General features: G+C 47.1%; 1 protein-coding gene across 1 annotated transcript; it reads right to left on the minus strand.

Annotated features, from left to right (window-relative positions):
* Window positions 1-1,122: 1,122 nt before the first annotated feature.
* Window positions 1,123-26,789, minus strand: Rac1 (Rac family small GTPase 1). Its single transcript, XM_021161881.2, has 6 exons — window positions 26,486-26,789; window positions 12,886-12,957; window positions 10,353-10,470; window positions 3,961-4,023; window positions 3,188-3,347; window positions 1,123-2,762 (listed from the first exon to the last, which is right to left on the minus strand). Exons 1-6 carry the CDS (start codon window positions 26,518-26,520, stop codon window positions 2,632-2,634), a joined length of 579 nt encoding a protein of 192 aa, XP_021017540.1. The 5' UTR covers window positions 26,521-26,789; the 3' UTR covers window positions 1,123-2,631.
* Between the last annotated feature and the right edge of the window lie 799 nt (window positions 26,790-27,588).

The raw sequence follows: 27,588 nt of genomic DNA on the forward strand, positions 1-27,588 counted from the left end.
CCAAGTTGCCTTGTCTCTCTGGTTACTAAGAACTGCATACATTATAGAATCCAACAAGCACAGAACACAATTAAAAAAAAAAAATCCAGAAAACAACAAAAAAGCCAAGTATGGTGGTGGCTCGGGCCTGTTATCTTCACCACTTAGATGGGGGCAGGAGGACCAGACACTGGAGGTCACAATTTTAAAGGATCCAAGCCATATTTTGCTACACGAGATGTCTCCAAACAAAACTCCAAAGGGGGGCAAGTAAGACTGAAGGGAAACCTTGTAGGATATTAAGTATACCTGTATGGAGACACATTGTTATCCCAGCATTCAGAGCAGAGGCAGACCATTCTCTGCGAGCTCATACACAGCCTGCTCCAAAGTGAGTTCCAGGCCAGCCAGAATAACTACAGCAATGATGGCAGTCAGAAATCTGAGGAAATCCAGGACCCTGGATTTAAGGGGAAAGCCCTCAGAGACACAATTTGTCATCTTATGTATGCCCTGGAGCTATGATGGGTATAAAGACTTGATGGTCAGGTCAACAAGGCAGCCAGGATGGCTTGGCTAGTGTTGTACGTGTGAGGACTTGGGTTCGAATCTGCTGGAGAGAGATTAAGAGGCTCCCTCAGTGGGCCAAGAGCCATGGCTTACCGTTGTGGTGAAGGTGCATGTCAGAATTTAGACTGGGAAATGGTACAAATTTTAATCCCAGCACTAGGGAGTTTGAGGCCAGCCTGGTCTATATCCCACAGAGAAATGTGCGTGCACACACATGTAATTTTTAAAGATTCAAAGTTTAAGAATCACCAATCAGAGCTAATCCTAATGGCCGTCTAACTGGTTGAGATGTGGTCCATGCTAAGCCCTGTGGCTCAGCTTCCCCATCTGCAGCACTCAGTCCTAGCACACCTCCCAGACACACACTCAGGCAGACATACCCCACTGTGGGGAGCCCCACACAAGCACATCACAACGGCTTAAGTGTGATCAACCCCACTCCACAAGTGTGGCTGTGGGCTCACCTACCCTATTCTCTGAAGGTGGGACTCCATCCCTCCAGTGATCCAGGGTTTAAAAGTAGAGCAAACATGCCAAGAGCTTGTCAAGTTCCAAAAACACAAGCGTAACCAGTTGTATGATTCAAGGATTTATTAATTCATACATGCAAAACATACTGCTAACTGCATTAGCAAAAGATCAATGTAAAAACACTCCACAATTCTGCAACTGTCAATTGAAAAAAGTTTGTTCTAGTGGTTGAAAGGCCCAACACTGCATTCTTGCCAGTGAGTTAGGTTGTACAGGACAGCGTTAGCACTAGCAGTTGACAGAACCTCACAGACAGACCCCGAGGAACATCTCTAGGCAGAGCCACGACAGGAAGCGTCTGTCCACATAGGCGAGGTCTAGAGAGGCAGCATTAGTCACATGACAGTGTTGGTACTCTGTTTAGAAGGTTCATAGTTTAAGAATATCTAAAATAGTTTAAAAACCGTAAAGCTGCAACACATGATTTGCACACCTCGTTGCTAGGAAACTAAGGAAGCACTAAGTAGCTCTGAGTAAAGTAAGGTGAGAACAGGAACGCACTTCTACTGATCTACCAAAAAAAAAAAAAATCTCTGAATGCATTATCAGAAAGATCTTATAGTACAGGTCAGACATATTGCTCGTTAAGAAGGGGTTCTAAAGAAAAGCACTTGCTAAGTTAGAACTGTGAGGGTAGCCAGTTTAAATATGGACTCAACGCCCCATCTGGGGAGGGACGGCAGTGGAGGGTGGGGGGCGCGAAGGGATGCTCAAGAGACACTGATAAGATCGGCCATTTGTCACCTACTGTTTGACAGAAATTAACCGTTAAAAAGCTTTACCCGTGACACTTTTATTCAGTTGAATTACTCCATGTACAATGTAGTGTAAAGTAATCTCTACTTCATATTAGTCAAAATACTGTCTGTCTCCTTTGATCATGTCGTGTTTCACACTCCACCCAGCACACCCACAACTAGGAACAGAATACTTCATTAGAGGCAACACACGAACCAGAGTTCTGTTCAAAGTCTGCAAAAGCTAGTCGGCTGGTCTTTTAGAAAACTCACTATGAAATCAAAGAGCTTAGCTGTCACACTCATCACTGTGACGTACAGTACAAAGTTACGTAATGAACATGGGCTGATAAGTTACAGGTGAGTTACATGGCAACGTGTCATTAAGGAGGCTGTGCTGTGTCACACGGTCTGGGAACTATGGAAGGGTCTGCGCCCTGGCTCCAGAAGCTGCAGTCTTCTTAGCAACAGAAGTCTCTCAAGAGAGTTTAGTGCTTAGGTGTTCTCAGCACAACGCAACTTAGTTCAGAAGGTATTTTGGCAATTCTTAATCTGAGCAAGAATAGGGGATTTTAAAAATAAGGCTTTAAGAAGGCTTTGTCATTTTAGGGCTGAATTTTAATAGACTGTAAGTTGGAATTCTTACATTTAAAACAGAACCTTAAAATTATTGACTGGTTCATTGGTTCAAAATGGTTTTATGGAAAAATTAATCTGTAACAAAAACTTGGCATCAAATGCGAAGGCTCCGCTGATTTTTGAGCAAAGCGTACAAAGGTTCCAGGGCAGGACTGAGAACGAGGGGCTCCGACATTTACAACAGCAGGCATTTTCTCTTCCTCTTCTTGACAGGAGGGGGACAGAGAACCGCTCGGATAGCTTCGTCAAACACTGTCTTGAGTCCTCGCTGTGTGAGAGCTGAGCACTCCAGGTATTTGACAGCACCTAGAAAAGACAGCCACAGGCAATGACAGATGTTCCTCAGGACAGCCCCGCTGAGTCAGCATGGCGTGGCCCTGCAGTCAACTCCCACACCAACACCAAGGCCAGCAAAGGCCTGGCCTGGCTGGTTGCCCAAAGCAAAGAGACCCCAAGAAGGAGAAACTTCCCTCTCTCAGGTGGACTCCAGCTGCCTGGCACCAGTACTACAAGGCAGACACAAGAAATGAGGGTTTCAGCCGGGCGTGGTGGCGCACGCCTTTAATCCCAGCACTCGGGAGGCAGAGGCAGGCGGATTTCTGAGTTCGAGGCCAGCCTGGTCTACAAAGTGAGTGCCAGGACAGCCAGGGCTACACAGAGAAACCCTGTCTCGAAAAACCAAAACCAAAAACAAAAACAAAAAAAAAAAAAAAGAAATGAGGGTTTCATACCGATCTCTTTCGCCATGGCTAACCCCTGCGGGTAGGTGATAGGAGTCAGCTTCTTCTCCTTCAGCTTCTCAATGGTGTCCTTATCATCCCTAAGATCAAGCTTCGTCCCCACCAGGATGATAGGAGTATTGGGACAGTGGTGTCGCACTTCAGGATACCACTACACGTGAAGAAAGAAACAAGGTGAAGCCCCTCTTCTCCCTGACTTCCTTCCTGCATGCAGCTTATGTAAATGCAGTGAGCACCAACCCTCCAGCCACAGCTGGCCCCACAGGGTGTCCCTGCCTTTTCCTGAAGCCTTAACCACACATACAATGGCTCGCCAGGCTCCCAAGACAGGGCAACACAACAGACTACCTGTAAAGGACCAAGGGAAGGAGATAAGGAAGGTAGAGGAAGGAAAGTCCCCTAATCTATAGACCACCCTAGAAAACTCACCAGCCACTCAGGGACCATGATCCCCAGCATGGTGGGTCCCAATCTCTACACCACCAGCGTCCCTCACCCCTTCTCACTAGGTTGGTTCCAGATGCTGGAGCAGAAAGAAACGCTCACCAGACCAATTCTGAAGTACGTGTCACTGCAGTGGGGAGCGTCCCAATGAAGCTCCAGAGACCCATCCCCCAAAGTCAGAGACTTAAAAATGGCCCACAGAGCTACTGAAGCCAAGCTAAACACCCCAAGCTCCCAGCAGCCAACGGCATTCACTGGACTGTTTACTATTCTTGCCAGGACTGACAGTATGCAGCAATCTTCCCATAAGTTCCACTTACCTTTGCACGGACATTTTCAAATGATGCAGGACTCACAAGCGAAAAGCAAATTAAGAACACATCCTACAGAAAGGAAACACAGGCAATGTAGAGGGCAGTCTTGAACTGTGGGAGCACTCTGCCTCACGCCGCTAGCTAGCGAAGCTGTCAGAGGCACTGCATGCCTACTGCTACCTGCAACGAGGTTCTCACTGCTCCCACCCACCTCTCCAGTCGGCCAGAGACTCAAAACCATTACCAGGCCTGCCTTTTGCAAAAGGGGACATGGAAGAAGAAACTGCTGGAAGCCGTTTGATGCTAGGGAGGTATCAAATCACATTCCCAGGAGGCCACTTGCTAATCACGCCCAACTGGAAACCTAATTATCTGTTATCAACACAAATTCTTCTGAAAACACCGTCTCTCTGAGGCTCATGAATGCAGAGTCGATTTAAACACATCATCTAACAAGGCACGCTTTTCATTAAGCTCTCCACATGCACGGTAAGCTCAAGCCTTCCTTACATCTCTAGCATCAATCAGCCAGCTTGTCACTGTCCTTGGCACAAAATGGAGTTCAAGAGTTTGCTCCCCAGCCTTCCAGCCAGGGAGGGAACTCAGTGTGCCATCTCCCAATAGACAAGCACCAACTACTGCACCATCTTCCCAAGCAGAGCCAAGGGCCTCTGGAAAAGCTGCCCCAGTGTATCTGTGGCCCCAAAGAAAGCAAGGACAAGCAGGGCAAGAATCTTACGTCAGGAGAAACTGCTGGCTAAATAGAAAGTATCTGAGGTTTCTTCCTGTTATTACACATAAAGTAAAATTCAGATATTTACCTGTATAAAATTATGCCCAAGAGTTTCTAAAATGTTAGGCTTATCAAGACATAGCCCTAGAAAAGGCAACTATGCTATTTTGTGAAATGTATGCAGTTCCCAAGCTAGCACCTTAAACTATCCAGCTGGTATCTCGTACCTGAAACGGAAAGAAATGTCCCACACAACAGCTTTTTATAAACAATGGTTTACTTCAATGCTGGCGCATGCACAAGCCTATCAGAGAATCACCAGGGCCTCCCAAACATCCAAGTTGATTCCAAACCCTCTCAAAGCACAGTTGGGTTAGCTCACCAGCACTGCCGCAGTCGCCCCACAGCCCACCACACAGAACACCAGAGTCAGAGAAGAGGCCCTGGGAGTGGTTAGTCTGGCTGAGCGAGAAAGCACCCACATGAGCACCAGTGGACCCTCCACACCTGCACCTCCAACCGTCCCAGACAGGGGCTTCCGGACACCCCTCCTTTCACATGGGAGGAGGGGAGCAAGCAGCTCATCGGCCACTTTATAACCCACTGGGAGTGAACAGTCACAGGCCAGAGGAAGCTCATTTTATCAAGAGCAGCCTCTCCTGAGTGAGTCGGAGGAAACACTCAGGGGAGCCGAGGCTCAGCTCTTCCTGGAGACTCAGTGAGATGAGAGAAGAGACAAAGGTGGAGGCTGAGGTCGACTCAAAGTCTTACATACGGCAATCGGCTTGTCTTTGCCCCTGGAGGGTCTATCTTTAGCACATGTGTCTCCAACCTAGTAATGCAGGAGAACTTTGCTTGAGTTCGGTACAAACTAAGAAATACAAAATCAATATAACCTGTTAATTTCCACACAAGTTTGTCTCAGCCCTCCTGAGGAATCCAAAGCTGTGCAATCACTTAGGTCACCTTAGAAACTGAGAGCCACACATCGTTACTCCATGAAGCTGGAGCTGAGGAGCTACCCCTGCAGTTCAGTAAGGAAGTCACGGGAATGCTAGGCCTGCCACCACGTCACTCCCGCACTTGACAGAATGTAACACACTCACAGAGCTCAGCGTTCAAAAAGTGGCCTGTTGCTGGCATCCAGTACTGACAAGATCTTCAGAGAACTCCACCTTCTCAGAGATAAGCCAAAGGGAACCTCAGAGACGGGGGAGACGCCTGCCTGTAAGCACAGTGAAGCTTTCCAGAACAGAACCTAAGGGATCCAGGCTGGCAGCCTCCTAGCCCCGCTCTGGGTGCAAAGAGTGGAGTCAGACTAGAGGAAGTTCCTGAAATGAACTAAGTAAGGTCCCTTGGTGGGTTGCTAAGGAACTCTGAAGGTGACAACCTTTTCCATTTTCATCATAATACTTTCCTTTTGTTTCTATACGCAGTAAAAATTGACAATTTCCCAATATAATACCCCAGAAATTCTAATAATAAACAAGCACATACGGTATGATTTTAATTTCACCTCACTCAAGCTTGTATTTACAATCGAAGCGTAACAATCTCCAGACTCCTGGTTTCACAGTGGACCACAGCTCCACCCTAACTCGCATGTGCACTATGCCATCAGCCTCCTGCTTTCTTCTTCCCTTTTCACCCCCGACTTTGGCCTAAACACAACTGTATGACATTAGTCGGCATCTGATGCTTTCTCCTTAACACCCCTTGTTCCTGTCCCAGGGCAAAGGGGCTGTGCTGCTGGTGTCTCTGCTCCTCCCTGTGGCCTTCCTCACGGTGGCTGACCATCCTTCCTGAGGACCTGACTACTACTGTCCTACATCACCAGGACCTTTGTGACACCACATGCCCAAGATGCCTTTAATCAGAGTGTCCAATAACTTCAGCACTCCCACATCACCAGCTACCTCTCCCTCCGCAGTCAAAAGTACAGCAAGGGCTGAACAGAGTTCATTTAGGGAGATGCTTGCAGGGCAGGCATGAGGAACCCTGGGGTAAGCCCTGAATCCCAGCAAGATACTGGAACTTAAAAAACAAGGTGTGTCTTGAGGGACAACACCTGAAGGTGGTCTCTGTCATACCCAGATGCAAACACACACAGAAGCATATACCAACTACAGCTCGAGTGGTCCCACCTGCCTCACCTCTGCCTGTCAGTGGCACTGTCCCCAGTGGGAGGCAGCTTTTACAATGAGACAGGGCAGGACAGGAGGCGCTGGAGCACTCACCACCAGACACATGGACCCTTTCATATTCTCTCTCTCTCTCTCTCTCTCTCTCTCTCTCTCACACACACACACACACACACACACACACACACACACACACAGTATCTGGACTTGAGGGTCACACGTGGATTTCTCCTTTTCTTTTCTTTTCTTTTCTTTTCTTTTCTTTTCTTTTCTTTTCTTTTCTTTTCTTTTGAGACAGGGTTTCTCTGTGTAGACCAGGCTGGCCTCGAACTCAGAAATCCGCCTGTCTCTGCCTCCCGAGTGCATGGATTAAAGGCATTTACCACCACGCCTGACTTCTCGTTTTCCTTTTAATATACAGATTCCACACAACAGGGAAAAGGACCAGGACTTACACACACAACAGAGAAAAGAAGAATTGTAAAAAGCTGGATAAGTGTTCCCCAGAAAAGCCACCCTGGAAAAAGGCAGGCAGCTGGCCTGATGCTGACAGCTGCACTGGAGTGCAGATGTTCCTGTAAAGGTTCACAAGCTCTCAGGCCTCCACGGGATTGTGTTGATGAAAAAAGACTACAAGATCATGTCCTAAAGCCAACGTCACTTCATGAGGCAGAGAATGCAAGGAAGTGGATTTTCCGGTATAGCACCTTCAGCCCACTATATCCCACCTCCTTCTAGGCAGGACTCCCTAAAATGCAAGGCTGAGACAGCACTAAGCCAGAGCAAACCCCTTCTGAGTCCCACACACACACCGCATAATAAAACTCCACTGGGTTCCCTCATGGCAAAAAGCAACACACCCTATTCTGGCTAATTATAAGTAGTTTTCTAGTGACTTCTGGCTGAAGGGCCAGATATCTAACAGTCATCTTAACAAAGGAAACCTTCTGAAAATCAAAACTGCACCAGGGAGTGGTGACTCAGGCCTTTAATCCCAGTACTCAGAAGGTAGAGGGAGGTGACTCTCTGGGTTTGAGGCCACTCTGATCTATAGAGCAAGTTTTAGGATAGCCAGGACTATACAGAGCATAACTCAAAAACCAAACCAAAGCAACAACAAGGACAATCACAACTGTGACACCAGGAGCTAGCAGATGAGGAGGGCTGCTCTTCCACAGATGGGGCCAGGGCTGTTTCCTGGTGCCACTGGCAATCCACCTGACTGTCCATACTGGAACCTGGTATATAAGCAGGATCTTGTCTTCCTCCTTTCTCACTCAAGTCCTTATACATGGAAACCGTCTGCCTGCTATACCCAGACAACTTCAGCTTTCCACACCAGCCTGACCTCACCCTCAGTTACAGCTTATTCAACCTGGGAAGAGTCCACTTCTCTGCTTTCCGTCAAGTCACCTTTGCCTTGCTAAGAATGACTCCCTTAGACAGAATGCCTCACCCTATTCTGTACCCACGGTGTCACAATACGTACGGCATCTTTCATTTCTCAGAAATGATGCCACACCCTTCCAGACATATCCAGTGGGCTGAACAGATACCAATTGCTATGTTTTAAAATCTGGAACTATGCAGCATTCACTAGATGTAGAGTGTTTCTGAAGACTCAACTGAAGACTGCAATCATCTTGTGATTGTCAGCTGATTTTAAATACTTAATCACACTTAATTTTTAACACTAAATTAACTGGAAAAAAAGAAAGAAATACCCAATTCAAATCTTTCCTCTTACATTTTTGATCTTTGTTTAGCACTATTAACTAAAATTTGAAATTTGGCTATAACTCAATTAACAAAATCCTACAGTTCAAAGAGACAGCGTCCAGGAACATTTCCAGTGAGAAACAAAAGGTTTCTCTGACTGCAGAGAAAGGCGTCTTCTAACCAGTCTAACCATCATGAACTGAACAGGAAGTTCATTTGAAAGCACAAACTCTGCAGACCACCGACGACTCCCGACACTCCAAAGTAAGATCACAGCTCCCAGGCAGCCAGGGTTCAATGCCTGGCGGTCTCACAGAAGAGCCTCTGCCCAGCAGTCGTCAGCCAGTGAAGGGGCCCTGGGAACTGGAGGGCATGGGCTGGCCAGAGCTGCTGTGTGTGTGCACAACTGGGATGGGGATGGTGGTGGTGTATTTTTGAAACATGGACTCACTCTACAGGCAGGCTGGCCTCGAGCTTATAGACATCCACCTGCTTAGTCTCCAAAGTCCTGAGGTGACAGGCTTGAACCAACACACCCGGCCTGAGATGGATGAACTCAGCTGATGCTAGCGGCAAGCATGCAGAGGACAGACATGAAGGAACTGCCCGGAACTGCCCGGCAATGCAGAAAGGTCACGTTCTGCCTGAACCCACGGTATCCTGCCTGAATCTGCGGCCTGCCATGAACACTTAAGGTTGGTCACTTTAGCACCAGAACTGTACCGAGATACTCTCTTGCTTCCTTACTTCCCTGTGATGCTATGAAGAAAGGCAAATGCTCTTCCCTGAGCCACAAGCCCTGGCCCTATGTGCAGTCTAAAAGGACGAACATGAACTGAGATAAGCAAGTGACATGACATGACATGACTGACAACTGCTTTGCATCAGACACCAAGTGCCCAATTGGCTTGCCAGCCACCGCTCTGATTAGCTCTGTAAATCATCAATCACTGCTTGTCTCATGCAGAAGCCAACGTAATCTAAAAAAAGAATTTTCTCCTGGCTGGACACAAAGGTCTGCTTTATGAAACTGAAACCTCAACCCACACCTAAGACTTGGTACTGACGCCAACAACTATGCACTCTTTTTTTTTGGGGGGGGTGGGGGGAGTAACTTAGCATAGTAAGTTACTAGTTCAGTTTAATGAAACCATACCGTCTTTTTTAAACAGGGTCTCATGTAGTCCAGGCTGCAACTTACTATATAAGGATGTCCTGGACCATCTTGCCTTCACTTCTGATTGCAGGCATAAGCCACTGTGTCCAGTTCATGCCGTGCCAGGGATGTAACTCCGGACTGGGAACGCAAGGCAATCATTCCAACAACCAAGCAACCCCAGCTCAGAAACCTTCATGTTTTAACTGCTGAATGTGGATTTTTTGAGCCAAGGTTTGAGAAAACTGCAGACCAAGCTGGCCCCAACCTTGTAGCCTCTGCTCCCTGTGTGCTGGACGACAGGTCTGAGCCACCATGCCCAACCTAACTGCTTAATTTGATTTTACAGTGCAAAACCATCCCAGAACAAAGCCACCTTTCAAAGTAACTGCTGTTAAGACCAGCTTTGCAAAACCAAAAGTAAGACAGTATCTGTTCTGTGTGGTTGTCTTGAAAATAAATAAAAGAATATAAAACAAAAAGGGCTGAAAACGTGGTAATATTCAAAATTCCAAATTCTGGCTGGCATGAAAGGAGGTATTCACCTTTACTGACTGGTATCACAGACCCCAGTCCCAGCAGCACAAGCAGATCTGTGAGCATTGGACACTGAACAATTATACATGGTAAAAATAAGTGTGAGTCTTACTGTCTGCGGGTAGGAGAGGGGACGCAGTCTGTCATAATCTTCTTGTCCAGCTGTGTCCCACAGGCCCAGGTTCACTGGTTTCCCATCTACCATAACATTGGCGGAATAGTTGTCAAAGCTGTAGGAGGACAAGAAAACATTAGCCACAGAACAGGGACTAAGTCATAGTCCCCAGGCTCCCAAAGGAGGTCTGCTGTGAGGGAAGAGGATGGACCTAGAGGCTGCTGCTGGTCCAGAAAACACAGCTGAGGTACGGGAAGTCCCTGGAGGCCGGAGGACACGGGGCATCAGCCTTACTCACACCAGGCAGGGGAGAAACAAAGGTCAGGCTACTAACTTACAAGGAGACAAAGCCCACCTTTAATAAACAGCGTTTTCTCTGCATGAAAAAGACAACTGGGAGGGGTCCCTCTTCCCAATCCCGCCTGTCTAGTTCCTGACACATTCTGCTCACTCTCAGCTGGTGTGCTCAGTTGGCGCACACAGCAGAGCCACCTGGATCTGAAGCCCAGGGTAGCAGAATAGCAGCACACTGGAACTTCAGAAGCCACCCAGGCTCTCAGAGTGAGGGCACCTGACCACAGAAATGCATCCGTTAGCCTAGAATTGCTACACACAAATTAGTTATTAGTAAGAGGCAACTCAGAAAAGACTACCAACAAATCAGAGAGAGAAAAGTCATTCAAGTGTTGTAATGCCAGCGTTAAGACCCTGAGGCAGGAGGATCGTAAGAGTTCAAGTTCAGTTTAGGTTACAGAGCAAGACTTGGCTCTCAGGCAACCAAGCGGACCTCAGAACAGGAACAAAGCCCACGGTATTACTACTGTTCAAAAACAAACCAAAACCAAGAGCATGGAGCAGGAGCAGGTCAGGAACTGAAGGCTAGCCTAAGCTACACAATACCATCTCTCAAAAATAAAAAACCCACTGCCATTTAAAACAAGACAATATCGTCATTGTTTTGTTGGTGTGTATGTATGCATAGCACATGTATATCTGGTGCACATGGAATTCAAAAGAAGTGTATTGGCTGGTTTTGTGTCAACTTGACACAGGCTGAAGTTATCACAGAGAAAGGAGCTTCAGTTGAGGAAATGCCTCCATGAGATCCAGCTGTAAGGCATTTTCTCAATTAGTGATCAAGGGAGAAAGGCCCCTTGTGGGTGGGACCATCTCTGGGCTGGTAGTCTTGGTTCTATAAGAGAGCAGGCTGAGCAAGCCAGGGGAAGCAAGCCAGTAAAGAACATCCCTCCATGGCCTCTGCATCAGCTCCTGCTTCCTGACCTGCTTGAGTTCCAGTCCTGACATCCTTTGGTGATGAACAGCAGTGTGGAAGTGTAAGCCGAATAAACCTTTCCTCCCCAACTTGCTTCTTGGTCATGGTGTTTATGAGGAATAGAAACCCTGACTAAGACAGAGGGCAACATATCCCTTGAAACTGAAGCTGCCACGTGGGTGCTGGGAACCAAACCCAGGTTCTCTGAAAGAACAACCAGTGCTCTCAGCCACTGAGTCATTTCTCCAGCCCAAGACTAGCATCTTAAAACATGGATTTTAAGGCAAAAGGAGCTTTTTTTAAAAAAAAGATTTATTTATTTATTATATGTAAATACACTGTAGCTGTCTTCAGATGCACCAGAAGAGGGCATCAGATCTCATTACAGATGGCTGTGAACCACCATGTGGTTGCTGGGATTTGAACTCAGGGCCTTTGGAAGAGCAGTCAGTGCTCTTACCCGCTGAGCCATCTCTCCAGCCCCCGAAAGGGGCTTTTTGTTTGATTGGTTTTTGTCTTATTACTTGTAGTACTTAAAAACAGGGGCTCTTAGTATAAAAGTCAAGTTTAAGCTAGTGTGACTTACAGACTGTACTGAGCAAAGCAACCTTTATAACGATGGAGTGATGTGTTGGAAGGCAAGGTAAGAGTGCAAAGTCAGCCTCAGCTCTATGGTGAAGCCCAGTGGTCTCCCCAAGGCGAGCCTCCAAGAGTGCACTGGGTGCAGACAGAGGACAGCACAATGTGTGTAGCACAATGAGGCTCCAGTGAGCCATCAATGAGAAAAGCACTTGTTCTCCCCATCCAGTGGGGCTGCCCATACATGATCAGCAGCGCTGAGTCCACGTCTGCCCCACCCATACCCTAGTCCAACTCTACAGCTCTGTAAGTATGACATGGAACCACCTGATGACTTGCCAGAGGGTCAGTTACCTCTAATGCAACACTCTGTGCACCAGTTCCCAGAGCCAAATTAGCAGACTGCTGTGCTCAGGCTCTGGGCTTTACACTCCCCAGCCTATACACTTCATGGTATAATCTTCTTTTGTTTCCTAAGAAACAATCAGGAAACTGACTATTCCCTCCTATGAAGAAATCATACATTAATTGGCTCATTTTTTAATTTGAAGTTCCAAACCCCTAACAATTCTCTCTCAGTCGCTGATTCAGAGGGAAATAAACACTAACGCTCCCACAGGGATCGACAGGGCTTTAGCACAGCACGGCATGTTGGTCGCAGGCGAGGAGGCTACTCACACGGTGGGGATGTACTCTCCAGGAAATGCATTGGTCGTGTAACTGATGAGCAGGCAGGTTTTACCAACAGCTCTGAAAGAAGAGAAAAGGCTGCTTAGTCAGCACGCACAGTCGGCTTCCACCATCCCACTACAGCGTTCTAGAGAGACCAGGGAACAGCTATGCCACATCCATAAGCATAATACATGTTTCTATAACATTCAACACTCTGCACACAGTTTCATCTTAAAAACAAAACCAAACCTTTGTATTCTCAGAAAGGCAGATTCAACAGGCTCTCTTTCTGCTAAGGTACGTGGTCAAGAAGTACTACATACTGAGTACCAGACTCAGAGAAATGGTTAACACAAAGTTTCTTCTAGAACATCTTCCACTCTGATGACTACTAAGTGACCATGTGTGATGGTTTGTATATCCTTGGACCAGGGAGTGGCACCATCTGAAGGTGTGGCCTTGTTGGAATAGGTGTGACCTGGTTGGAATGGGTGTGTCACTGTGGGTGTGGGTATAAGATCCTCACCCTAGTTGCCTGGAAGTCAGTCTTCCACTAGCAGCCTTTGGATGAAGACATAGAACTCTCAGCTCCTCCTGCGCCATGCCTGCCTGGATACTGCCATGCTCCCACCTTGATGATAATGGACTGAACCTCTGAACCTGTAAGCCAGCCCCAATTAAATGTTGTTGTTTTTTATAAGACTTGCCTTGGTCATAGTGTCTGTTCACAGCAGTAAAACCCTAACTAATACAGAAGTTGGTACCAGGAGTGGGGTATTGCTGTGATAGGCCTGACCATGCTTTTATTTGAAAGAATGTGGATTTTGGGACTTTGGATTTGGAAAGCAGTGGAATGCTTTAAATGGGGCTTAATGGGTCATCCTAGTAGGAATATGGAAGACTTTGTTGCTGGGAGTAATTTGAACTGTGTTGACCTGGCCCAAGAGATTTCAAAGGAGAAGAATTTCAGAATGTGGCATAAAGACTGGTTTTGTGGTATTTTGGTGAAGAATGTGGCTACTTTTTGCCCTGGTATGAAAAGTTTGCCTGAGGCTAAGGTGAAGAGACTTGGATTAATTGCATTGACAAAAGAAGTTTCAAAAAAGCCCAGCAGAGACTTTGTTCTCTGGTTAAGTCTTATGAAGAAAAGTTTGAACAAGCATAGCAAGCTTATAAAGGAAAAATATAAAATATATGGTTTGAGTATTAAAGGAGTACCAGGAAGTGAAATGGAGCAAAATCTTGTGTTCTAGGAGATAAAGATTAAGGGAGTGGGACCTTGGGGCAAGATCCTACCCAGCTAAATTAGATCCAGGCATGGTGGTACACACCTTTAATCCCATAAGACAAGCATGCTGATCTCTACATTCAAGGTCAATCTACAGAGCAAGAACCAGGATAGCCAAGCTTAGGCAGTGAAGGATTTAGAAAACATAAAGCTAGTGATAATGTAATAATACAAGGGGATCATGTTCTAGTTCTTGTAAGCAGCAGAACTCGGCAGCTTCAGCCATGTGCCTCTGGCTCTAGAGTTAAGAATGGAAGGAACTACTGGGAAAATTGATGCTGGTTAGCTGGAGCTAAGGAATTAGCGATGATTAAGAAGAGACCAGCATCGTTGAGGTGAAATCTTCTGGAAATTGTTTTCTGGGAGCACAAAGAAGCTGTGTTCCAGAGATACCCAAGGTTGTACCTCATGCTGCGGCTGGACTTGGTAATGTGTAAGAATCACTCAGGTGGTACTGCTTGTGAAGGAATGAAGGGATCATGGAGAGAAGCTGAGGCTTAGCACTGTGAGAGGCCAGGGAAGCCCATTGGAGAAGGTGAAGCCTCAGCTGTAGTTGATGGCCCAGGATTGAAGAGGTCATGCAAAGGATTTGAGGCTTGTCACCCTGAAGAGAGCCTATGAGAGGCTATTGGTGAAGCCTAGTTGGAGTGGAACACCCCAGTGTATTGGAGATGTCAGTACCATGGGATGATCACCAAGAACAGCAGCCGTAATGGAGTGAATCAACCTGAGCATAGAGTGCTACAGAGGACAGAGATGGAGAAGTGATGCCAGTCCTTAGGAGGAGTCCAAAAGATCAAGTGGAATCCCAGACACTGAAAGAAGAAGCTGTACCATTGAAATTGTCTTGGAGATGCAAAGATGTCAAAGATGCCAGAGCCATGGGATACATGCTGAGGAAAGCTGCTAACAGGGAGTGCAACCAGCCCAGGAGGAAGCAGTTTGTTGCAGTCAAAAAAAAAATGAAAAAGGAGTGGAGATCTGAAGACCACTTTGACATCAGCCATGGAGATGCAGAGTTTGGAGTTTGCCCAGCTGGTTTCCTGCCTTGCTTTGGGGATTACAGTTAATTAAGTTGAATGAATCTCAGAAGAGACCTTGAACTTTGGACTTTTACCATTCTTGCAACTGCTATAGACTATGAGGACTTTGAAAGTTGCACTAAATGCATTTTGCATTATGCTATGTTTAAGTATGGCCCCCATAGACTCATGTTTTTTAACAAGTCTATGGGGACCAGGGAGTGGAATGTGATGGTTTGTATATCCTTGGACCAGGGAGTGGCACCATCTGAAGGTGTGGCCTTGTTGGAATAGGTGTGACCTGGTTGGAATGGGTGTGTCACTGTGGGTGTGGGTATAAGATCCTCACCCTAGTTGCCTGGAAGTCAGTCTTCCACTAGCAGCCTTTGGATGAAGACATAGAACTCTCAGCTCCTCCTGCGCCATGCCTGCCTGGATACTGCCATGCTCCCACCTTGATGATAATGGACTGAACCTCTGAACCTGTAAGCCAGCCCCAATTAAATGTTGTTGTTTTTTATAAGACTTGCCTTGGTCATAGTGTCTGTTCACAGCAGTAAAACCCTAACTAATACACCATGGCTGCTCTGCAACGTGAAATGTTACTGCCTCTAGGTGCCCTGCCCACAAGCCTGTCCCTCCCAGAGCACAGGCAGTTAAGCAGCCACAGGGCTCTCACACTCACAAGCTGAGAATGAAGCTAACAGCGTAGATCCTAACATGTTAACAAGGGGCACAGGGATGGAATAAACTTCCTGAACAGCTAAGACAGAAAAGAAGAAATGTACAAAAGTAAGCACATTAAGGGGACGGACATTACTAATATTCCCCCGAGGCAGACATTAGGGTACTGTCTGAAAAGCTCCGAACCACTTGGAAGAGTTTTCAGAATATTACTAAAAATAAAAATATATATAAATAAAATCTCTTAAATTTCCTCCCACAGACCCTCACTGACTTGAGGGACATCTGGAAGGTTCAGTTCAAACAGTTCTGTGAACTGAGCCCCTCCCTGCTGCCTGCTGCCGACTTACTAAGGTCAGCACGGTACTGGTACTGACTGCAAGACCGCACTGTTCAGCACAGACCACTGTAGACTGATGTTCACTATCCAAAGCCAATCTTCATACTTTCCTTCCACATTCTGGGACAAGGGCTCCACACGGCAGGAGCTCAACCACTCACTCCTGCCAATACTTGCCTGACTTGTAAGAGTGTAAAGGGCTTAATGAAGTAGGAACTCCCCACCCTAAAGATCGCAGTGTCAAACATTACATCACTGGCAGGTAACTTCCAACCCCGTAACGGCTTCTAAACAGAAATGACTCATTAGACATTTATCTTGTGAGAAAGGCTTAGAATGTCAAAACAAACCTGTATGGGCAAGAGCCTAAGCTCTGGAGAGGCCTGGCTCTAAGACTCAGACCAGCTCATTTACTCCTAGCAGTCTCTGACACATCTCAACTTCCTCTTCTGCCTCAGTTTTCTTGCTGGCAAGTAGGCGCTCTGAACTACAGGGAATCCATAGCAAGGAAGGAAGGTGCTGAAATACTCCCTCTGCAGGGAACTCAAGAACAGCTGCAAGTGCTGGCTCAAGCCTGTATCTCAGCTTCCCCAGGAGTCCCAGGTCAGTCTGGGCTACACAGTGAGTTCTACTCTAGCTAGAGCTACTTACTGAGAATCCACTTCAAACCGACAAAAACACAGAGTAGCAGAAGGGGGTGGAGGATAGAGAGAAAATAACAGGGGTGAAGATATCAAAGTGCATCCCATACGTACATGGCTATGTCAGTGAAACTCTTGGCACAGTTAATATATGTAGTAATTAAAAGAATAAAATCTCCCTGGGGCTGTAGCAGTAGAATGCTTGCCTAGTGCACCAACCCTGCACTCAATCCCCAGCACGTCCTCTTCCTCGCACTACCATCATGCCCACCACCGTGCCCGCAAGCCTTCCACCAGGCCTGGACCCCAGCTCCAGCTATCTTTGAAAGGCCCAACTGGGAAGGTACTGGTAAAATCTGGTATTGAGAATTGTGTTGCTGTTATTTGTAAGAATGCACGTGTGCACACCACACAGGACACAGCATGCATAAGATGAAGAAAAACTAAAGGCAGCAATTCTGCACCTGAGGGTCATGGCCCCTTGTGGGGGGCACACTGTATGACCCTTTCACAAGGGTCACCTAAGACAGTTGGAAAACACAGATAATACAATTTGTAACAGTAGCAAAATGACAGACAGTTATGAAGAAGCAATGAAAATAATGTTATGGCTGGGGGTCACTGCAACATAAGAAAGGAACTGGCCGGATGTGGTGGCGCACGCCTTTAATCCCAGCACTCGGGAGGCAGAGGCAGGCGGATTTCTGAGTTCGAGGCCAGCCTGGTCTACAAAGTGAGTTCCAGGACAGCCAGGGCTATACAGAGAAACCCTGTCTCGAAAAACCAAAAATAAAAAAAAAGAAAAGAAAAGAAAGGAACTGTACTGCAGGGCCGCAGCATTAGGAAGGGTAAGGGAATAGGTAGCAAGTAAGTAGGTAAAACTCTAGATTTCACCACAGGCCCTAGCTGACTTGAGGGACATCCTGAAGCCTCAGTTCAAACAGTTCTGTGTACTGAGTGTCCTGAGTTACTAAGGTCAGGACCGCCCCACCGTGTGTACCTCAAGTTGTCAGGCTTGACAGCAAGCACTTTCCCCTACTGAACTGCCCTCACTACAGTCCCGATGGCATGAACTCACTCTGTACAACAGGATGATTCTGAATGTGTCCATCATGATCCTGTGACCCATTCACTTCTTCCTCCTGAGTCTGGTTTACAGTTGTGAGCCACCGCGCATGGCTGGGAAATGCACCTCTTACTAATCATTATGGACTACAATTTATGTTCTATAAAAACATGGCTATACGGTTGGAGAGATGGCTCAGCGGTTAAGAGCACTGACTGCTCTTTCGAGGGTCCTGAGTTCAAATCCCAGCAACCACATGGTGGCTCACAACCATCCCTAATGAGATCTGATGCCCTCTTCTGGGGTGTCTGAAGACAGCTACAGACAGTATACTTACATATAATAAATAAATAAATCTTTTTTAAAAAACAAACAAAAAGAAAAAAAAAACAACACAAAAACATGGCTATAGGTTGGTGATGCCGCAAGTCCTGGGTTGGATCCCCAACACCAAATAAAGCTACCCAGGGTGGGAAGTCACAGCAAGTGTGCGGCCAGCCTGGGCTGTGGGCGAGCCTGTCCCTATGTGCTTTCCCTCAATTCTTCACTTAAGCAAGGATCAGCATAGACAAAAGGGCTATCACCCTTCTCTTAGTGTACTTACTGATTCCTTGTGTGTTCTAGAGGCCAAAGTCAACATCTGAACTACGGGAAGTAACATCAAGATTATGACCACACGGAGAATGGAAGACATATTTAGTCACAGCCACAACTGACACACAACAGAATTTCTGGACGAGTATTTGCTTTGGAATTTTCTGTATTTGTATATTTAAGTGTTCAGTTCAACCTCCTATTATTAATTTTTAAACTCTAGGCAACGAGCCTGGGTCTACGGGAGAAAGTCCTGTCCACTCTCCACTGGCTCTTCCCCTAGCACATGACATTACTATTTTTTAACCTATCTGCACTTCCTGCCCTGTCCTGGAGAAAGGACCAAGAATGAAGGCTGCTAGTGATTTCCGGTCCCACTGAAGTCCTCCCTTTCCTGTTGAGAGAACTTTGTACTTAAAAGTCTCTCTGCTCTGACCAGCTTTATTCTTACTTTCTGAAACCTACAAGCCAAACCTTCAAACACAAACGTCAGTAACCTCTAAGCACTGACAATTTCCTCACATTAAAAACATACAGATGAGGGTGGGGACGGCACTCGCCTTTAATCCCAGCACTCACGAGGCAGAGGCAGGTGGCAGTCTGCCTACAGGGTGAGTTCCAGGACAGCCAGGGCTACACAGAGAAGCCCTGTCTCAAAAACAAAACCAAAACAAACTCCCATACGTAGGGAAGCTGGCGCCATGGCTCAGGGTCCAGGAGTACTTGCTGCTTCTGCAGTCTGACCCACAGCATCCACATCAGTGCGCTCACAATGCTTGTAACTCTCTTCTGCAGGTATCTGTGTGTGCACTCACACACACTGCTCTATATACAGGCATCTGTGTGTACACTCACACACACTGCTCTATATACAGGCATCTGTGTGTGCACTCACACACACTGCTCTATATACAGGCATCTGTGTGTGCACTCACACACACTGCTCTATATACAGGCATCTGTGTGTGCACTCACACACACTGCTCTATATACAGGCATCTGTGTGTGCACTCACACACACTGCTCTATATATAGGCATCTGTGTGTGCACTCACACACACTGCTCTATATACAGGCATCTGTGTGTACACTCACACACACTGCTCTATATACAGGCATCTGTGTGTGCACTCACACACACTGCTCTATATACAGGCATCTGTGTGTGCACTCACACACACTGCTCTATATATAGGCATCTGTGTGTGCACTCACATACACTGCTCTATATACAGGCATCTGTGTATGCACTCACATATACTGCTCTATATACACACGGAAAATTGAACAGTATGTAAGAAAGTGGGGGGTGTAGTCACAGCCTGGAAATCTTGAAGAGAGAAGCCTTTCTTCAAGTTCCAGTCCTGCATGAACTACATAGCAAAACCCTGTCCAAAAATTGTATATGTGTATATATGTATGTGTATATATGTGTGTGTGTATATATATATATACACACACACATCAGCTATAGCAGAGTGGCAGAGAAAGCTTGCCTAGCATATACAATCCTGAATTCCAACCCCAGCATTAGAGGATGGGGTATATAACTAAAAAAGAATTTTAAAAAACTGCACATGGCCTTGTAAGAAAAACTATTCCTAGCCGGGCGGTGGTGGCACACGCCTTTAATCCTGGCACTGGGGAAGCAGAAGCAGGCGAATTTCTGAGTTCAAGGCCAGCCTGGTCTACAAAGTGAGTTCCAGGACAGCCAGGGCTACACAGAGAAAACCTGTCTCGAACCCCCCCCCAAAAAAAAAAAAAAAAGAAAGGAAAAACTGTTCCTAAGATAGACAAACCACCGGACTCATCCATTGGCAGCTGCAAATCAAATGCAGAACAGGCAATTATTATCTAAACTCCCAAGATCCAAACAACAAGTCAATCTCAAGAGCAGGGTATGGTGATGCATGCCTGTCTAGCTCTTACACAGCAGAGTTTAGGTCTAGCCTTGGGTACACAGGGAGTTTGAAAACGAGCCTGAGCTACATGAGACCTTGTTTCAAAAAATAATGTGGGAGCTGAAGAGATGGCTCAGAAATTAAAACAGCTTGTTGCTCTTCCAGGAGACTCAAGTTTAGCTCCCAGCTCCCAAATCACACTGCTCACAACCACCTGTAACTCTGGTTTAAGAATATTCAATGCCCTCTCCTGACCTCTGTGGGCATTCATACACATGACATTCACGCATTAAAAATACACACAAAAATTTTAAAATAATTAAAAAACTAAGCGGAGAATGACTAAAAATGCCTTTGCCTCAATGTAGACATATGTGAGTGCACTCCCCAAACCACACACGTGCCCTCCTCATGCTTCTTGAGTAACTGAAATACCCTGATTTCTGAGATAGAAGGTATAGAAAGAAAGAGTGTGTTCAGAAAAATAGATGAATCAGTAAGAGTAGTTCATTCAGTACCAGGAAAAGGCAAAGCAACTCAAAAGTCTCCAGTTTACATACAAACCAGGTCCATCATAACCAACGTGTATAAGCTAGACAGTCACTGCCACCCTTAGAGACTGTGTGCAAAGCTGCTCAGACACTGAAGGCTGAAGACACTGCACACATCACTATGGACTGTCAAGTGATAATCCAGCTAAGATACAAAAGTTATTTTACGTACATACATATACACACACACACACACACACAGAAAGGGTGGAAAGATGTGTGTATGTGTGTAGAGAGAGATAAGATACACATTTATGTCATATATAAGTGATTCTATATGTAGAACCACTTACAGAGAGAGAGAGGAAGAAGATGTAAGATATGAAAGAGTGAGGCTGGAGCGATGCTCCATCTCGTAAGAGAACGGCTGTAGCACTTGTTTTGGAGAACTCAGGTTCAATTCCCAACACCCACATGGTGGCTCACAACAGTCTGTAACTCCAATTCCAAGGGATCCAAAACTCTTCTGGCTTCCAAGGGCACCAAGAAGTTGGTGCACAGACATATATGCAGGCAAAACACCCATGCATATAAAATAATAATAAGATCTAAATTTGGAAGCCAGAGTAGAATTCAAGTGCTTGCGTAACAGGTCAAACATAAGTCACGAAGAGCTTGGGCAATGTATGGGCCATGCCGTCACTGTTCGTGTTCATTCCTGTAAGGACGACATCACAGGAGGCTGACCAACAAAATTCCTGGACAGCAGTGTCTAAGCTAGACACACTACTGGACAGACTACCAGCCCACGTCTACACACAGACAAGAAGTAAACTTCAAGACACTTGTTTGTTAGCCTTCTGGTCAACCAACACTAAACCAATAGTATTAAAAACCACTGAGTTAGTTGTAAGGGCACATCTCTGCGATGCCAGCCAGCACTCAGGGGTGAAGGCAGGAGAATAGAGTTAGAGGCCAGGGCTGGGTGAGGATTTAATAAAATAGTATAACACTTACCTACCAAATGTGAAGCCCTAGGTTCAGTTCACAGGTACCAGAACAAAGAAAAAAGGTGGGGGAGGGGTACTGGGGGGGGCACTAGCTCAGTGTGGCTCTGCACATGCCACTGGGGGGGGGGGGCACTAGCTCAGTGTGGCTCTGCACACGCCATACCATCACCAAGATAAACACATGGGTTCTGTTTTCAGAAAGTACGTTTTAACTCTCTCAGATTTTATATCCACTGTCAATTAACTACTGAACAGGGACTAACCCACCACAAGAATACAGGCTGACTAATCTAACATGGTCATAATAGACTTTGTAACTGTAATCCCTCAGAACTTTAAATAGTAAAGTTTGCAATTGTGTGACCTCAATCAATCTGTCATCACTCGGCTTTTAACCCTGTAAAATTTCATAACTATATGTGATATTAGGCTTGCCAGCTTTCAATGTTTCAGAATAAAAGGCATTCCAACTATACCTCAGGCATATAGTTTATTTGATAAATAGCAGAAAAATATTATTGGCATGAAAAGCCATGTATCTGCACCTCTAAACGGAGGTTTTCAGCCTTCCCAATGCTGTGACCCTTTAATCCAGTTCTTCATGGTATGGTGGATCCCCAACCATAAAATGACTTTTGTCGCTACTTCCTAATTTTAATTTTGCTACCATTATGAATCACTATGCAAAATATCTAAATTTCGATCCCAAGTGGATTATGACCCACAGGTTAGGAGCCACTGTTCTTCACCAGTGTTTACTATGCAGAATGCAAATCTCGAATCTTGTGGTATGTGTACACTTCTCTTGGCACTTAGCCCCAACAACATCAATGTCAAGTACAGAACAAAAAAAATACAGCGTCTGGAGCGATGCTCAATGGTTAAGAGCGGAGGACCCAGCTGGGCGTGGTGGCGCACGCCTTTAATCCCAGCACTCGGGAGGCAGAGGCAGGCGGATTTCTGAGTTCGAGGCCAGCCTGGTCTACAGATTGAGTTCCAGGACAGCCATGGCTATACAGAGAAACCCTGTCTCGGAAAACCAAAAACCAAAACAAAACAAAAAAAAGAGCGGAGGACCCAGGTTCAATTCCCAGCACCCACATAGTGGTTCATAACCATATCTAACTCCAGTTCCAGGGGATCCAATGCCCTGTCTTCTGGTTTCTGTGGACACTAGACACAAATGTGGTGCAGATATTCACACAGGCAAAACAATCCTTATGTTTTCCTTAAAATCAGTTAGATGGTGATGCATACCTTTGATCCCAGTGTTCAAGAGGTTGAGATAAGCCAGCTAGAGATATACAGGTGAGACTCTGTTAAAAAACAAAGCCACACTGGGGTAGAAAGATGGCTAGGCAGGTAAAGGTAAGCCTGACTATCTAAGTTCAATCCCTGGGATCCACTTGAAGGAAGACGAGAGCCTGCTCCTGCAGGTCCTCTGACCTTCACAAGCTTGCCATGGTGATGTGTGCCTTCTCACACACACACACACAGAGACACACACACACACAGAGAAACACACACAGAGAAACACACACATACAGAAACACACACAGACACACACACACAGAAACACACACACACAGAAACACACACACACAGAAACACACACACCACAATACATTGTTTAGAACAAGACTGAAAACTTCATGGCCAACTGCATTTTTATGTCTAACATTCTTCACTGACCCTCATAGTAAAAACAAACAAACCCCAACAATGGTAGTGAGGTGAGAAGCAAGTGGGAAGGGCTCAGGAGAATATGCACTGGACTCAAAGAAAAGGAAAAGGAGAAGAGCAAACCACAGCAACAATGGTAACCAGCGCTCACTCAGCACTCCACAAGGACCGACCGGGCACTCAAGAGCCTCTTCATACTCAGCATCTCATTTAGGCTTGTTTAACTTTCCCTTGAGGCATCTCTCTTGAGGAAGAAATGATAGGCTGAGGATTACTCCGTAGGTTAAAAGGGTACTGAGGGCTGGAGATGGCTCAGCAGTTCAGAGCACTGGCCATTCTTCCAGAGGGCCTGGGTTCCACTCCTATCACAACCTAATGGTTCACCGCTCTCAATAACTCCAGTCTCAGGAGATCCTCTGCTGGCATCAACATACGGCACGGACAAACCCACAAAAACACCCATACACATTAAAAAATGTAGGGAGAAAAAGAAAGGCATGGAAATCCAAAGGAACCCTACAGTAGGCATTCTACACGTTTTTACTAGATTTTCTTTTTAAAGCCAGCAACAGGCTAAGACGTATCTCAGCTGTTCAGACGTGCCAGGAAACCTAAGGCCCTGAGTCCCGGCCGGGGGGTGGGGTTACAGAATGAGTGCTAGCACACCTGCTGCATGTGCGTGTCAGGTCTGAGGAATTCTCAAGCACTCAGGTTTGGGTTTGGATCAGCAGCAATTTACCTTTTTAAAAAGTAACTGTCTTGAGATGTCTTTCAATGTACTTTTTCATATCCATCCCTACTTCCTTCCAACTCCACCCCAGCCCTAAAAACTCACCTAGTCCAATCTGTGCTGCCCATCCATAGACAACAGTGTGAGGCCTCGCACTGGGGCTATTTTCCCTCAAGGACCACATCCATAGAGAACACTGACTGGCTCACCCCTAGAAGCATCAAGGGCCCATCGCTACTCAGCCTAGGCCCTCTCTGCCCTGGGCTAGGATCTTATACAGCTGCTGTTGAGTTCACAAGTGGAATCTAGAAAATACTGTTTCCGCCGGGTGTCCCTGACCTCTGACTCTTACAATCTCTCTTCCTCCCCTTGGTCCCTAAGCTCTGGGAGGAAAAGAGGATGGTGACAGAGCAATTTAACTTATTAAAACACTAGGGCCGGGCGTGGTGGCGCACGCCTTTAATCCCAGCACTCGGGAGGCAGAGGCAGGCGGATTTCTGAGTTCGAGGCCAGCCTGGTCTACAAAGTGAGTTCCAGGACAGCCAGGGCTATACAGAGAAACCCTGTCTCGAAAAAACCAAAAAAAAAAAAAAAAAAATAAAATAAAATAAAACACTAGGAATTTGGTAGTATCCCCCAGCCCACAAACTGCTGGTAAAACATTTTTAACTTTTCAAGGAAAGTTCAGGTAAGTTTTAAACGTTCCCCAGCAAGGTGCTATGTTATAGCTCAACCGCAATACAAAAAGAGAAAGAGACAGACAGACAGACCCAGCCATCCTGCCTTCACTTAAAGCAGACCTGTGGCTCATACCTGTAAGCCCAACGCGTATGACAGGAGAATCAAGGAGTTGGGACCAAGGCAGTCAGAAGCTAGGATTTACACAAAAAGACCCCGGCCCCACAATACATCATGTTCACTATCAAACTAAGTGCCCCAAGTGACAAAGCTTTCTTTTAGGAGGTGAAAGGAAGGCACCATTGACATTCCTACTCAATGAAATTCCAGTGTGTCGTTAAATACATTGAACCGTATCCACGAGACTTCCTGTTTCCGAGACAAATCCCACGGAAAGACATGGTAGCAGAAAAATAAAGTTCTCTGACCGTCTGGCTGACTTAGTTACAGGGACGATCCCAAAGTCTAACGCAGAGTTCTGTAAATACGCTGAACAATCGGTCATAAATCCACGGGCTCATAAACCCATGGGCGGCGAGTGCTCACTGCAAGTGTGGAAGGCATTAAAGCAAGTTTTGCAACGTATTCGACTGAACTAGAAAATGGACCAGTTGCACTCTGCGTTTGAGGAAACGGGTGGTAAATCTCCAAGCTTCCTCGTTAACACGAACCTACACAAGCTACGCTGAGACGCGCGATTTTGCTCGGATTACACTGAGATTCTTGTTCCTACCGAAGGGGAGGGGGGGCGGACTGCATAAGACCAGTCTTGTCTCCCTCAAGGGCCTGAAACCATCACGGTCAATCACGAAAAGAATTGCCTCGAGCCACAGGGAGCTCGATCTGCTACATCCATATCTAATGCCTTCAGAGAAGGTTTGTTTTTAACAACCACACTTCGTTCAATGGACAGTCTTCCATCACACTCCTTCAGCAAGCATCCCAGTTAACTTTCTCGGCGTAAAGTGTGAAAATGAATATTTTTATAAACACCCTGCCAAGTCGAAGCAACCGAGCCCTTTCCCAAGTTCCAGGTCACCCAAGTGACTGGTGCAAACCTGCATCGACCAGGGTCGACTTGGAGGCCGTTACCTATCCCAGTTCTCGGGGGTGGGGGGTACCCTGAGTAAATGAAGAAACTATACGTCCCTTTCTCAAAAGACAAAAAAAAAAAAAATGTTTAAAGAAAAATTCTTCAAACCAGCCTCGCCTACGTGCCAAGTCGAGTAGGGCGACGGGCGGCGTCCGGCCCGGGAAGAAGGCAGGAGGGTGGAGTTCACTTTTCCCTCCGGCCGGCTCGCCCAGGCCCTCCCCCAACCAGAATCCGGAACCAGGCCCGGGAGGGTGGGAGGCTCGCGCCCCCCAGAAGGCCGGGCGCGCGCTCTACGCCAGCTCGAGGCTTTTCGGGCCTGCGGGGCCCCCCGATGGCGCTGCGCGCGGCACCGGGTCCGGAGCGCCAGGCGCGGCCGTGCACTCACCCGTCTCCCACCACCACACACTTGATGGCCTGCATCTGGGCCGCTCGGTGGGCCGCGGCGGCGGCGGCGGCAGCGGCGGCGGCCGGTGGCTGAGGCGCGAAGCGGCGGGCTCGGGAAGCGCGGGGCGAGGCTGCGGGCGGCGGGGCGCCGAGTGCCGGGACCGCTGTCCACGCCGCCGGGCCCTCAGCGCACGGGAAGGCGAAGCGCAGCAGCAGCCACCACCCAAAGCTGGGGAAAACTGCAGAGAAACAGGAAATGGCCGCTCCACTCACATCCGGCCTCCCCTCCCCCTCGGTGCCGTCGACGCAGCTCCCAGGCTCCGGGCGGGGCCGCTCCCGCCCGCCCGCCCGCCCGCCCGCGCCGTTCCTGGCTTCCACGGGCTTTCGGGAAAGCTCGGCAACAGTCGGCTCCAGCCGGAGAACGGGCTCGGCGGCCGCGGGGCGGGGCGGCCGCCATCTTGGCACGCTAAGGCGTCCCGGTTGTGACCGGGTATAGGAAGCCCTCTGAATCCTGGGGTTACGGGTTCGGGTCAGTGGTGGGTCCCGTTCGCTCGCAACCCACTTGTGCCAACTCCGTGGAGAGATTCCTGAGCCTCCTTGTTATGTGATAACTACAGTATGCTGTAGCGTAAGGTCCTGCTAGAAAATTCTGTATAGCTTGTGCCACAGTGAGATCCTGTCTCAAAAAAGAAACTGCTGGGGATGTAGCCAAGTCAGAATGTTTGCCGGCATGTACAACCTGGGGCTCCATCCCTAGCACGTCACAGCCTGCCCTGGTGGCTCACCTGTAATCCCAGCACTTGGTGGGCGGAAGCAGTAGAATCCTGGGGGGTCAACCTCAAGACCAACCTCTGGATATGCAACTCAATTGGTAGAGTGCTTCCCGAGCAGATACAGATATGAAGCCCTAGGCTTGAACCCCACTACGGTATGAAACAGATGTGGTACATATCAGGTAGTGCATACCTGGAATCCCAGCTCTGGACTGGAGGTAGCAGAAACATCTGAAGTTTGACCTCTGGCTATGTAGCGTCCAACGTTAACCTGACTTACCATGAGACTTTCTCAATGGGGGGTGGGGAGGGAGCACTAAATAAACAAAAC

This window comes from Mus caroli, unplaced genomic scaffold, assembly GCF_978045245.1.
Source record: "Mus caroli unplaced genomic scaffold, Mus_caroli_1 scaffold_4, whole genome shotgun sequence".
NCBI classification, from domain to species: Eukaryota; Metazoa; Chordata; class Mammalia; order Rodentia; family Muridae; genus Mus; species Mus caroli.